Source organism: Sapajus apella, unplaced genomic scaffold (genome assembly GCF_009761245.1).
Source record: "Sapajus apella isolate SASKATOON/1434 unplaced genomic scaffold, GSC_monkey_1.0 scaffold14, whole genome shotgun sequence".
Lineage (NCBI taxonomy): Eukaryota > Metazoa > Chordata > Mammalia > Primates > Cebidae > Sapajus > Sapajus apella.
In genome coordinates this window covers 27,784,276-27,797,914 of record NW_022436954.1, presented here as the reverse complement: position 1 = coordinate 27,797,914, position 13,639 = coordinate 27,784,276, and the positions used below count along the sequence as shown (strand labels likewise).

At 40.0% G+C, this 13,639-nt stretch overlaps 1 protein-coding gene across 3 annotated transcripts in view; it reads right to left on the bottom strand.

Moving 5' to 3' along the window:
• APIP (APAF1 interacting protein) overlaps positions 1-13,639 on the bottom strand; it is a 31,199-nt gene that overhangs the window by 6,103 nt on the left and 11,457 nt on the right. For 2 of the 3 annotated variants that reach the window (XR_004270394.1, XM_032283590.1), the window contains exon 2: positions 4,678-4,778. Coding sequence is in view for 2 of the 3 variants with exons in the window: in XM_032283590.1 (XP_032139481.1) it covers positions 4,678-4,778 (101 nt within the window). In the remaining variant the exon portion in view is untranslated. Of the gene's footprint in view, positions 1-4,677; positions 4,779-9,185; positions 9,251-13,639 lie in introns of those variants that run through there. The other variant, XM_032283591.1, reaches the window with a different exon arrangement.

Here is a 13,639-nt window from a genome sequence, read left to right as displayed (position 1 = left end):
CATGTTCTTTATAAATCAAGCAATACAGCTAGTTGCTTCATTTAATTATGGATTTTGGCTGTACAAAAATAAAGCCAAATTACATCAATGCCTTTGTAGTGCTGGTGGCATAGTAAAATATTAGTTGTTGCTTTTATCTTCCCCGTTTTCATATGTATTTATTTTAACAGTGCAAAGTTGGTGGTAACCAGGCTTTTATCCAGTTACTGGAATAAAAAATCTGAAAACTTAAGTCTTTAGCATCTTTACACATGAATAAGCAGTTTAACCTATGTGGAATAGTTATTCTAAAATCCAACCTGGAAAACATGCTCAATAGAAGCGTATGTCTATCATGGAAAGAATCAGGTTTGATTGATCGTTTGAAATGCTCTTACTAAACCATGAACTTCAGAGACCTCTGCTGGACAGGTTCTTAAATTACGGCATTAACGCTGCGCTACGTTTTGGATAGAATCATATGCTTCCTATTTGAAAAGCATACATATCTTGGAAAATATTTACTAATAAAGCTAAAACAACTACAAAGAGTTCAAAATATAAGAATGGCTACATGTGAAGATCTCTCTGTTACAGGATGCTGTACTTAGGGGGATGCTATAGCCTACCATTTACCACAAGGTGCTGTCAAATTTGATTTGGAAATTAATTTCAAATCTTCTCTAAATTCTCTTCACACTCAACAATAACTAAACGTCCCTTGGCTCACGTATCAGGCCTTTTTCTCCTCTCGTTGGATATCTTTGATAACTTACCAGTTTCAATTGCTGCCTGAGAGTATTAATGAGCTGCCGCATATATGCAAACCAAGAAAATGCCAGTACCTGCATGCTCGCTTCTGCTAGTAAGTCACAGACATAGGGACATTGAACAAATATCAAACATTTCATAGTGCAAAGGAGTATGATGGCCTATATATCAAGCTGCTGAAGTTCAAGTTACTAATAAAGCTGTAGGCTTGGAACTGATAAAAATGTAAGGTGAAATCAAAGTTTCTTTAAGGTTCCATTGATAAAGTCTAGAAAACAAATGTCTGATAACGTGAGTGGAAATCCAATGCACTGTAAGCTGCATATAAGCATCTGCTTTCATGAAGTGGCTACTGTTTCCAAGTTCTGCTACGTAAGGATAACATAAAGGGACATTGCTCTGGAACCAGGGAGAATGGGTTGGGATACCATTAACTAGAGCTTTTTATGAATACCATTGATCCAAATCTTGTGTCCTTGTGTAACATGGTCCACTCACCTCCAATATATAAGTGGACTTGTGGGTCTTCTTATGTGGGGAGAAATTTATGTAGTCCTGGGAATAGACTCAAATAAAATACAAAATGGTCTGCTGGTAAGTAAAACCCATCTATAAAGCAGGAAAACCAAGAGTATTCTGTTTATTCGAATGACTTGGTATGTTGAGTCTGTTTTAATTACTGTCTTTGTAAAATGGAAATTAATTTAGACTTTGATGAACTTTGGGTAATTAAAAGATTAGCCAAACATGTTTTAGAAAAATATATTTACACCTACAAAGAAAGAGGTATCTGGATAAAAATATAAAGATGACAGAGCTTTTCAGGATAGAAACACACCAAATATTAAAGTGAAATCTCTACTTGGTGCTTTAAGCCACAAACAGAAAACATTTTGAATTTCAAGTTATTAAATTTTGGAATAAACTTCTCTGTACTCCTGCTTTTTCACTGTGGTAAGCAAGGGTCAAACTCCAAGAGGTCAAAATACATCTATATTCAGTTGCTTCTATTTTTATTTACCTTCTGGTCATTTAAAAAATAATTTAAATCTTACAGTGCCTCAATTATTTTGTCTACAATATGGATTAATTGCAGTCCTTATCATATGCAACAGGATCAGTCTCTCTGACACCTGTCAATATTACTCTGAAAATAGGAAATTATACATTTGTTTTTTTTTTTTTTTTTTACAGAGAGAGTTTCACTCTTATTGCCCAGGCTGGAGTACAATGGCGTGATTTGAGCTCACTGCAACCTCTGCCTCCCAAGTTCAAGCAATTCTCCTGCCTCAGCCTCCCGAGCGGCTGGGATTAAAGGCATGCACCACCATGCCCAGCTAACTTTGTATTTTTAATAGAGACGGGGTTTCTCCATGTTGGTCAGGTTGGTCTTGAACTGCCAATCTCAGGTGATCCATCTGCCTCAGCATCCCTGTATGCTGGGATTATCAGTGTGAGCCACTGCACCCAGCAGAAATTATAGATTTGAATAGTAGGGACCCAACCTAAGCACAGTGGCTATTGAGTATCCTGGAATTGCCTTGATTACTATTATTTTCTTGGTCTTTTATTTCCTTCTTCTGACTTAATTTTTGGTACCACACACTTGTAGCGTAAGCTGGAATACTCCAGCCAAATCTTGGAATAAGTAATTATTTTATGTTCCCAAAAAGCTTGTTATCTGTATTATTCTGGAAACATAATTTATTAGGTTTGCACTTTATTCCAAATTTATTTGCCCTAAGCATCAAAGAGCCACACTTTCACCAACAGCATGAGAATAATATTGCTGATAACGCTAGTGATTTATTATGTCATTTAAACATTAGAGAAAAAAATAAACATTTTTACAAAATTTTCATTTTAGTATGTAAAGCACAAATTTAATAAGATTCCAAATTCAGTGCCATATGACTGTGGCTCTTTCCATCCATGACCTCCACACTCATTAAGAACTAAGGATAAAGCATTTCACATATATGATGAAACTTTCCTGTAAACTGATTGTAGTGCTATAAGAGCCATTTAATTTTAAAAGATGTACCAATGAGTGGTTTATAGGGCCACATACAATGGTAGTACATGGATTAGTAAAATTCTACTAGAAAGAACAGTCCTTCATGTCTTTTTGATAAAAAGAAAAAAATCATCTTGAGTCCTGCATTCATCTATTTTTAACTTTGTTGGGTTTTTAAAGAGCCAGTTGGAAATGGTTATTTTAGCTCATTTGGTAGAAAGCTTTATTTTGTACATACACAAACTATTTCTGAACATGCAAATAAAAAGCAGTTAACTAAAGGCAGCATTTAGAATATGATTTGCTATAAATAATAGAGTTGGGAAACCAAATTGCTGGGACTCAACTTTTAAATGGATAAATGAAACCAAGAATAAATGTTATCATAGGGTTTGCTGTGAACAGACCAACTTGAAAGTTTTGGCAAAATAATGTGAAAGCTTGTGCAATGCTGTATTTACACATTAGCAACCAGGATGATGGTAAGAGAGGAGGCACAGATGGATTTATTTATCTACCATGTGGAACATAATCTTACTAGACTAAGAGCATACTTATATCCCTAACTGTTGATAGTTGTTAACAGAGGCACTTCTTGTCATTTCCCAATGTTAAATGAATATTTCCCAATGTTCAATTAATATTTCATGAGTTTTAAATTAACTCATTAATTTAAAGCAGATAAAATTATAATGGCATCATCTTGTGGTATGCCATAGAATTCCTTTTGTTCAAAATGTTGATTATATTTTACATTCCATTCCTTAATATGCAATGCAGCCTCCTTCGGGGCATGACTATATTTATCAGCATAAATATTTTATTAATCCAATTCTGTTAAAGAAAGTGAATTAGAATAAAGAAATAAATCAATATCACTCAATTTAACACACAGCCTCTAGACAATAATATTCCTAACATATTTTAGGAGGAAAAATAGATTAATCCTATATCAGAAATCCTAGAATGAGGTTCTATAATCTTAATTTCATTGATAGCAAGTTACTTCTTACTAACACTAATACTTTATTTCTTCATCTTCTTGAATAAATGACACTAAATAAATACAATGAGCAATTGAATACTATTTATCCTTTCTGCTTCAAATTAAGTCCAGTACATTTTGTTTTGTCCACTAAGGAATACACATTAGCAGGTACTATATTCATTAATGATACTGGTGCTCAGAAAGCATATTGCCTTTCTTTTGATTCAATAAAAAATAATTACCAGGATTTTTAATGATTACTCATCTGTATTTAAGTGACTTCAAAATATGTATCTGGAAGGCCCAGCCAGGTGGATTGCTTGAGCCCAGGAGTTCAAGACCAGCCCATGCAACATAGTGAGACCCAGTCTCTGCAGAAAAAAAAAAACAAAAAAAACCCAGAAAAAATTAGCCAGGTGTGGTGGTGCACACCTGTAGTCCCAGCTACACAGGAGCCTGAGGTGGGAGGATTGTGTAAGCCTGGGAAGTCAAGGCTACAGTGAGCAATGATGGCACCACTACACTCCAGCCTGGGCAACAGAGCAAAACTCTGTTTCAAAAAAAAAAAAAGTACTTGAACTTTTGAAACAAATCCTATCTACCTAGAGAGGATCCTCTAGAATTTCAGGCATATGAGCATACTTGGTAGCATGTTATTTAACTCTGGTACTCCAAAAACTGAGGACTAAATTATTGTGATTTGAAATTTTGGTTCTTCAATCTTTAGGTATTTGTTGTATCTGCAGCTTTTGTACATTGCTTCCATTCAGTTATATAAATGTCCACTTGTCCATTTGGAAATGAAATACCTTCAGTATTACATAAAACTGATCATCAGTTTTTCTTTGGATGTAACACATTAGACTTGCTGTGGTCTACTCAAATGGAGAGTTCCCAGTAATAAGGGCTGCCAGAAACTTACCCATGCTTCAAGCTAATTCCTCCTCCAGTCCCAGTGACCCAGCCCAAATGGTAAAACTGCTTGCAAAGTTCTGGGATCAGGTATCTTGGATGCTCCTCGTCCTTAAAAAGAAGGTAATAATTTTTAAAATGGACATCATTTTATCAAGTAACTATTCCAGCTGGTGTTTCTAGTAAGAAGCTAATTTCAGAAAGTTTAAGAAAATATACTATAGAAAGAGTACAGCGAGGGAAAAAACTATTACAAACATATTTTGTTTTTAATGTTTAGAAAGTGGATCTACTACATTATTTGGCAACCTGGGATTATTCAGTATAGGGTCATATAGTCTAACACTAAGGGACATGGTGCAAAAACAAGGTGGGGAAGTGCCCAGTATACATTACAAAGCATCAACTGAAATGGCTGAAAGAAAACAGAATCTCATGCTGAAGGAAAATAGAATCTCATGCTGAAGGAACAGTCTGTCTAGAACATTTATTTACATGAAACACCTTATTTAATTGAGGTTTGATGACGTATACATGAGATATTATGACAGTTATATGTTCAACACATACTCTGTGTATTGGTTCAGTCGTATTTTTATTCCACAAAAGTCCTGTCTTTTTCCCATCATGATTTTAGTTTCTCTTATTGCAAAAGCAATATATACTCTTTATAAAAAATAAAGTAAGCAAATTATAAAGAACATTCACAAATGATCCTAAGTAATACTTGCTGAACCCATTCTATGAAGATAAGTTTATGAGTGTGTGTATATGTGTGTGTATATAGACAGATAAATATCAAGCCTTATTTTTATAATTCCAATGATTATTTCTTTAGAAAAAAAATCTACACCATTTTCTCCTGCTTTTTTGTGGTTTAAATTAATGAAAACAAAAACAATGAAGAAGAAATACAATGAATTCCATTTTGGGCAGGATGACATACAATTCTTACCTTGAAAATAAGTACAAATGCTGAATAAATTATTTTTAAAAATATTTCTGCCAGGCGCGGTGGCTCACACCTGTATCCCAGCACTTTGGGAGGCCGAGGTGGGCAGATCACAAAGTCAAGAGATTGAGACCATCCTGGCCAACATGGTGAAACCCTGTCTCTACTAAAAATACAAAAATTAGTTGGGCATGGTGGCGTGCGCCTGTAGTCCCGGCTACTCAGGAGGCTGAGGCAGGAGAATTGCTTGAACCTGGGACGTGGAGGTTGCAGTGAGCTGAGATCACACCGCTGCACTCTAGCCTGGCGACAGAGCAAGACTCTGTCTCAAAAAAAAAAAAAAAAAAAAAAAAATTCAGAATAAGTTGTTGAGCTGGCAAGAAAGTAAGGCTTCACAGGGGCCATAAAAAATGAGAATGAGACTTGGGAGAGAAATGAGCTCCAAAGCCAGAAGATTCCTGAAGTATTTTGAAACTGGTGACCTTGAGATTCAATTCTGATAGCCATGTAAGACACTAGAAACACGAGATAAAACCCAGGGCCTGATCAATTTGAGGGAATCTAATGAAAAATCCCCACATAAACTGGAGATCCCAATGAGGTTTACCTTTAAGGTAAGAGTGAGCAAAACAAGATTCACTGTGGAGAATCACAGAAAAGCATGCCTTTATTGGTCCTGTCACTGGGCAAAGGGGGAAAAACATCTTTGAGTTCAAAGAGGGATAATTATTTAACAGACAGAATTCTCAGCCACTTAACTGGACACTGAAATTGTAGTGTTTCCCCCAGATTTACTGCTAATGTTCTACTTACTTTAAGTATTACAAACGATGACTGATGGAGTAGCCTTCAAAATATAAAACTAAAAACATGAGAACCTAGAAATTTCTAAAAGTTCTGATTCAATTTAGTCTTGGAGTTAGCCAACTTAAAGGCAATCCACAGTACTTGATTTATTACTTATATAACTTTGGGTGTCAATTTACTTATCCATACAGTGAAAATGCTGTGAGGATTAAAATGAGATAAAATGGACATAATGCAATCAGCACACTTACTGACACAGTCAATGTTAGTTTCCTTCTCATTTTAAAGAGCTGAAAATTCTTGAAATAGCAAAACTATTATAGGAGTTATTATGAAATCATTTTAGGCAGATAGGGTAAGGAGTCCTTTGTAAGGTTTTTTTTCTTTTACTAAGCAGCTCCAAAAACATTTCTTTTCTAGCAGAAAAGCTTCTTGAAGGGCAAGGCTGGCAAGCTTTGATATGCAAATGCCGGCCAGTAGAAACTGAGTCTGTCCAATATGGTGATTCCCACCCTCTTTTCCTTGTCACCACATGTGCCAAGCATCATGGCTGCCCCAGATATCTCCACATGTGCAGAACATCATGGTGGCCTGCATTTGAATATTAAAAGGCTAGGGTGGGAAGACTATAGTTTTTTTGTGGGCTACGTGAATGACATACCTGATCAAACCAATCCCCTGGGCCCTATGCAAATCAAACACCACCTCCTCCAGCCTCCTAATACAACGGATAGTTTTCTGGTGCACTCAGGATGTTTACTCTCTGCTTGAAGCCCCCCTCCCTTTGTCTCTGTATTAGGGAGCTTCTTTCTTCTTTCTTTCCTATTAAACTCTCTGCTCCTTAAAACCATTCCACGTGTGTCCCTGTCGTTTATCTAAATTGGTGGTAGACAAAGGACCCTGTTGTTCCTCCAGTCCTCAGAGCCTATCATTCTGGTGCGTTGGCCTGGAATCCGAGGTACAATATTCATCAGAGTGGTGAGTGTAAGAGTAGGCTTACAGTCTGTTCTATAGGTGCTCTTGGCCTCTATTTTAAAATCAAATCAAATCAATCAACAGGCATCCTTCAGCGGTTAAAAATACGTGTATCAGGGGTGCCGTTCTAAAGCCTCGGATGTTAGGCTTGCTGGTGAGAACATGGAGAACCCCCCAATACCCACGGGTCATTGGGAATGTTGGCCATATTTTGAATCAGTTTCCTTTCATGGGGAAACCTTACCACTGTGTGAAGCAGGGAAAAGTTCTGAGGCAACTGAGAATTTTTGGCCAGGGCACACCCTGGTGTTATCCAAAGGCCTCTGGATAGGAGACAAAACTTTCCTTCTTTTTCTATGAGCGGTCTCTTACTCTCTCTCTCTGTCGAAATTTAGTAATGAGGAGTTTAGCACAGGAATGCTGTTGAAATATTCTAGGAACAGAGGGTTACTCTCCCTGCCACCCACAGTTAGTGTCTCTCTCTCTCTGCCACTGGTCTGGAGAGTGCATGGCATTTCCAGGTCTCTCTCTCTACCCCTTGGCTGGCAAGCACATAGTATTTCTAAACCAACAGCGCCACCTAGTGGAAATAGAAATCCTCTTCATGAGCTACATTTTTTTTTTTCTTTTACAGTAACACTGCAGCTTCCTTTTGCACCACTAGAAATCAGGCTCTAAGCCTCTTCTGTGAACAGGAAAACTGCTTTCAACAGTTACGAGTTACATATCTTCTGTGGCCAAATCTTAGTCTCGATATTGTCCCATCAGCAGGAAAATGGCCATTTGGTTCCTATGTTCCCTTAAGCCACCTATTCTGTCTCCAATTAAGATAGTACTTAACTAGTAAGGGGATTTTAAGTCCAGAAGTTAACCAGAACCATTTTTCTAAGGGTAAATGCTTTAGCACGGGCCATAATAGCAGGATATAGAGTTCAATCTAGCACGCCCCCTCCATTAAAGGGGACTTGCCCAATTACACAGTTTTTCTTGAGACCCATTTTTTTTTTTAGGGAGGCACAGGTCACACAAGTCTAGGAGGTCGAAGGGAAATAAGAAGAGGACTAGGGCTTCTTGGGGAAGTGTGACTAGGCCCAAAAGTCTAGTTCCTCTGGTAGCTATGGCTTGGAGGGTCACACCTACAGTCATGGGTAGCACATTTAACACAGTGGTAGGACCCAGGAACCAGGGAGGGAAAATATTTGGAGGACACCCCCACTATTTTCTTCTCAACCCTGGGTCACATACGGAAAGGAAGGAGACTAAAAGGACACTTTTACTCTCACTTTTCTTTCTAGATGGGTAACAGATCATCTTCAGCATGCACTCCCTTGGAGTGGATTTTAAAGCACAGGGACTGCTTCAACCCTGAGCCTTTGAAGAAAAAGTGCCTCATAGTCTATTGCACAAGGGCATGGCCTTCTTAACATCTTGGGGACAGACAGACCTGGCCTGCTGTGGGGAGCCTTGATTTTAACATTACCCAACAGTTAGCTCTTTTCTGCAGACAGAGAGCAAATGGACTGAGGTCCCCTATGTATAGACTTTCTTTGCCCTGTAAGACAATCCAGACCTTTGCAAGGTTTTCACAATCGACCCAGTTCTTTTAGCAGCCATGGCAGGCAAGCCCACAGGGAATAGTTCCCCAGAGCTAAAGCAGGTTCCAGTGGAGCAATCTGAGACAGCTACTGAATGTCCCAACCCTTCTGGTCCCCCTCCAATTGTACCATCAGCTTCTCCAGCTCCACCAGCTCCAGTATATCCTACTCGCCCCACTTCACTCTTACCTCTGCAGGAAATGCTTGATGGGAATGGTACCATAAAGGTTCAAATTCCCTTCTCATTACAGGACCTGAAACAAATAAAGGGAGATTCGGGCCGATTTTCTGACAATCCAGATAGCTATATAGAAATTTTCCAAAATTTAACTCAGGTATTTGACCTCACATGGAGGGACGTTATATTGCTGCTAAGTCAGACCCTCACTGCAGTTGAAAAGCAGGCAGTTCTCCAGGCAGCACAAAAATATGGAGATGAGCAACATGCTTCCTATAGAAGACCATGGAGAAAAAGAGGAGATAGGGAAGGTGAGGAAGAAGTAGAAACTCCATTCCCACTAGGAAGGAAGGTAGTTCTGGAAGACAACCCTGATTGGAACCCCAATAACTCAGGAGATGAAAAGAGAGCACTTTTTAAGGTGTATATTAGAGGGCCCATGGAAAACCAGGGCCAAACCTCTCAATTATCCTAAACTGTCCATGATAGACCAAAGACCAGCCAGGAATCTCTCAGCCTTTATGGAAAGGCTGAGAGAGGCACTAATAAAACATACCTGCTTATCCCTGGATTCAGTCAAGCAACAGTTATTCTCAAGGACAAGTTTATTTCTTGTCCTTGAGAGAATGAGCAGAATCGGCAGCTCCCAATATTAAAAGGAAACTATAGAAGCAAGCTACAGGATCAGATAGTATCCTAGAAAACCTCCTGAGAAAGCCACTTCAGTCTTTTACAACAGGGATCAGGAGGAGGCCCAGGAAAAGGAAAGGAAACACAAGAAAATAACAGAGGCTCTGGTAGCAGTGGTACAAGCTTGCAAAGTCCAGGATCCCCGAGGTGTATCCACTAGCTATTATTGATGTGGCAAGTCAGGGCATTTTAAGAAAGAATATCCAGGCAAGACAAAGCCACCTTGACCCTGTCCAGCCTGTGGCAGAGACCACTGGAGACAGATCTGCCCCCAGAAACGGAGGTCACTGGGTTCAGAATTAGTCTCATAGATGGTCCAGCAGGACTGATGGGTCCTGGGGCTCAAACCTCTAGCTCCAGCAACTCAGACTACTATTACATCACAGGAACCTTGGATGATTCTGGAAATCAAAGGTAGAAAGGAAGGAAGGTAGATCTTCTGGATACTGGAGTCAGTCTCTCTCTTCTCCTCTCTAATCCAGGCCTCCCCTCTTCCTGTGGTATGGCTGTAAAGGGCATCTCAGGAAAAACTCTAATCTGGTATTTTTCTCAACCTCTTAGCTGCAGATGTGGGGACCTACTATTTACACATGCCTTTTTAATCATGGCTGAAGTCCCATTCCTTTATTAGGTAGAGATATCTTAGCTTGCATTGGGGCCAGCATCCTTATAGCCCCGGGACAAACTCTTTGTCTCCCACTGGTGGAAGCTAACATTAAACCACAAGTGTGGGCAACTCAAGGAAGAAAAGGTTGAGCAATAACCACTAGGCCAGTCCAGATCTATCTTAGGGATCCCACTTATTTTCCTAACCAGAGATAGTATCCCCTGAACTCAGAGGTTAGGAAAGGGCTAGATGTCATTATTAATAACCTAAAGATACAGGGCCTCCTCAAACCCTTTACTAGCCTCTGCAACACCCCAATATTAGGCGTGAGAAATCCAATGGGGAATGGAGACGAGTTCAGGACCTTCGCCTCATTAATGAAGCTCTCATTCCAATCCATCCAGTGGTATCTAATCCCTACACCCCGTTAACTCAAATACCTGAGGGAACTAAGTGGTTTACAGTCCTAGATTTAAAGGATGTCTTTTCTCTGCATACCGTTACATCCTGACTCTCAATACCTATTTGCCTTTGAAGATCTCTCTGGCCAAACTGCCCAGTTAACATGGATTTTGAGACAGTCCTCATTTGTTTGGGCAGGCACTGTCACAAGACCTCTCTGAGTTCTCTTATCCTCAAGTTAGGGTCTTACATTATGTTGATGACATTCTGCTCTGTGCCCCAACTGAGGAAGCTTCTCAGGAAGGCACTGAAGCTCTTCTTGACTTCTTAGCTAACAGAGGACATAAGGTTTCAAAACCCAAGGCCCAGCTCTGCAAAAGCTCAGTGAAGTACCTAGGTTTAGTACTGTCCAAGGAGACCAGAGCATTAGGGGAAGAAAGGATTAAACCTATTTCTTCCTTACCCTACCCCCAAGCCCTCAAGCAACTAAGAGGATTTTGGGGCCATAGGATTTTGTAAGCTATGGATACCTGGGTATGGTGAAATAGCCCGTCTGTTATATAACTTCATAAAAGACACTCTGGGAGCCCTCATCTTTTAACCTGGGAACCTGAAGCTCAAAAGGCCTTCACCCAGCTAAAACAGGCCTTGCTCAAGGCACCAGCCCTCAGCCATCCTGTAGGGAAGGCCTTCAATCTGTTTGTATCAGAAATGAAGGGAATGGCCCTGGGAGTTTTAACACAGGCCCGAGGACCAGCTCAATAGCTAGTGGGTTACCTAAGTAAGGAACTTGACTTGGTGGCTAAAGGATGGCCAGCATGTCTCCTAGCCATTGCCTCAGTGGCTCTACTGGTCCCAGAAGCCTCCAAACTAACTCTGGGAAATAATTTAACTGTTTACACCCAACATAATGTGGCAGGACTACTGCACTCTAGGAAGGAACCTTTGGCTAACAGACAGCTGACTCCTTAAATATCAGGCCCTGCTGTTAGAAGGTTCTGACACCCAATTAAAGACTTGTTCTCATCTAAATGCAGTCACCTTCTTCCCAGAGGAAACTGGGGAGCCTGAGCATGACTATGAACAAGTCGTCGTATAGACTATGCAGCCAAGAAGATATCAGGGAAACTTCCCTAGAGAACCCAGACCGGACCCTCTTCACAGATGGGAGCTCTTTTGCAGAACAAGAGTCCGTAAGGCAGCATAGGCAGTAGTCACTCTAAATGACGTACTGAAAGTGCATCTCCCTCCAGGCACAAGTGCTTAATTAGCTGAGCTAATTGCTCTATAAAAGCAATCGAATTAAGCAAAGGAAAGATAACTTTTTTTTTTTTTTTTGAGATGGATTCTTGCTTTGTCATCAGGCTGGAGTGCAGTGCTGCAATCTCGGCTCACTGCAACCTCCGCCTCCTGGGTTCAAGCAATTCTCCTGCCTCAGCCTCCCAAATAGCTAAGACTATAGGCGCCCGCCACCATGCATGGCTAATTTTTGTATTTTTAGTAGAGATGGAATTTCACCATGTTGGCCAGGTGTTCTTTATCTCTTGACCTCGTGATCTGCCTACCTCGGCCTCCCAAATTCCTGAGATTACAGGTGTGAGCCACCACATCTGGCCCTGAATAGCTAACAATTACACTGACTCCAAGTATGCTTTCCTGGTTCTCCATGCTCATGCTGTCATTTGGAAGGAAACACAGTTTCTTACTACCAATGGATCTCCTATAAAACATCACCAGGAAATTAACAGGTTATTATCTTCAGTTCCCTTCCACAAGCAATAGCAGTGACACATTGTAAAGGACATCAAAAGGGAACAGCTAGGTAGCCAAAAGATATAGATTAGCAGATCAGGCAGCTGAATCAGTAGCAAGAAAGCCTCAAGACATCAACATACTTCACACCCCTCTAATCTGGGAAGGCTCCGTAAGAGAAATTAAACCTCAGTACTCCCCTATAGAAATAGAATGGACCACTTCTTGAGGGTACACATTTCAGTCCACAGGATGGCTATAGTCAGAGGCAAAACTCCACTTGCCAGCCTCCAGCCAATGGAAAGTCCTTAAAATCCTTCACCAAGCATTTCACTTGGGAAAGGATAAAACTTACCAATGTGCCCAGAGATTGTTTTCAGAAGAGGGCTTACTAAAAACAGTCAAGTTGTTAAGCAAGACTTGCTTAACAAGCAAAACTTGTGAAGTCTGTCTTAAAAATAATCCCCTGAACAGGTGATTCCTTCCTCCTCAAACCCAAAGAATAGGAAATTATTCAGGGGAAGACTGGCAAATAGACTTCACCCACATGTCAAAGACAAAGGGCATTCAATATCTGCTGGTATGGATAGATACCTTCATTAACTGGGTAGAAGCATTTCCATGCAGTACAGAAAGAGCCTCTGAGGTACTAAAAACATTACTTAATGAAATAACTCCCAGCTTTGGGCTACCTAAGTACCTTCAAAGTGACAACGGGCCCTCGTTTAAGGCAGCTGTCACACAAGGGGTCTCAAAAGCAATAGGCATAGAATATCCTCTCCACTGTGCTTGGAGACCCCAATTCTCAAGGAAGGTAAAGCAAACTAATGATATTATCAAGAGACTCCTCAGAAAATTATCCCAAGAAACTCACCTTCCTTGGGTCACTCTTCTTCCCATGGCCTTGCTATAAATAAGAAATACCCCTTCAAAATTAGGTCTTAGACCTTTTGAGATGCTGTACGGATGGCCTTTCATTACCAATGATTTTCTATTAGATTGGGAAACCTCTGA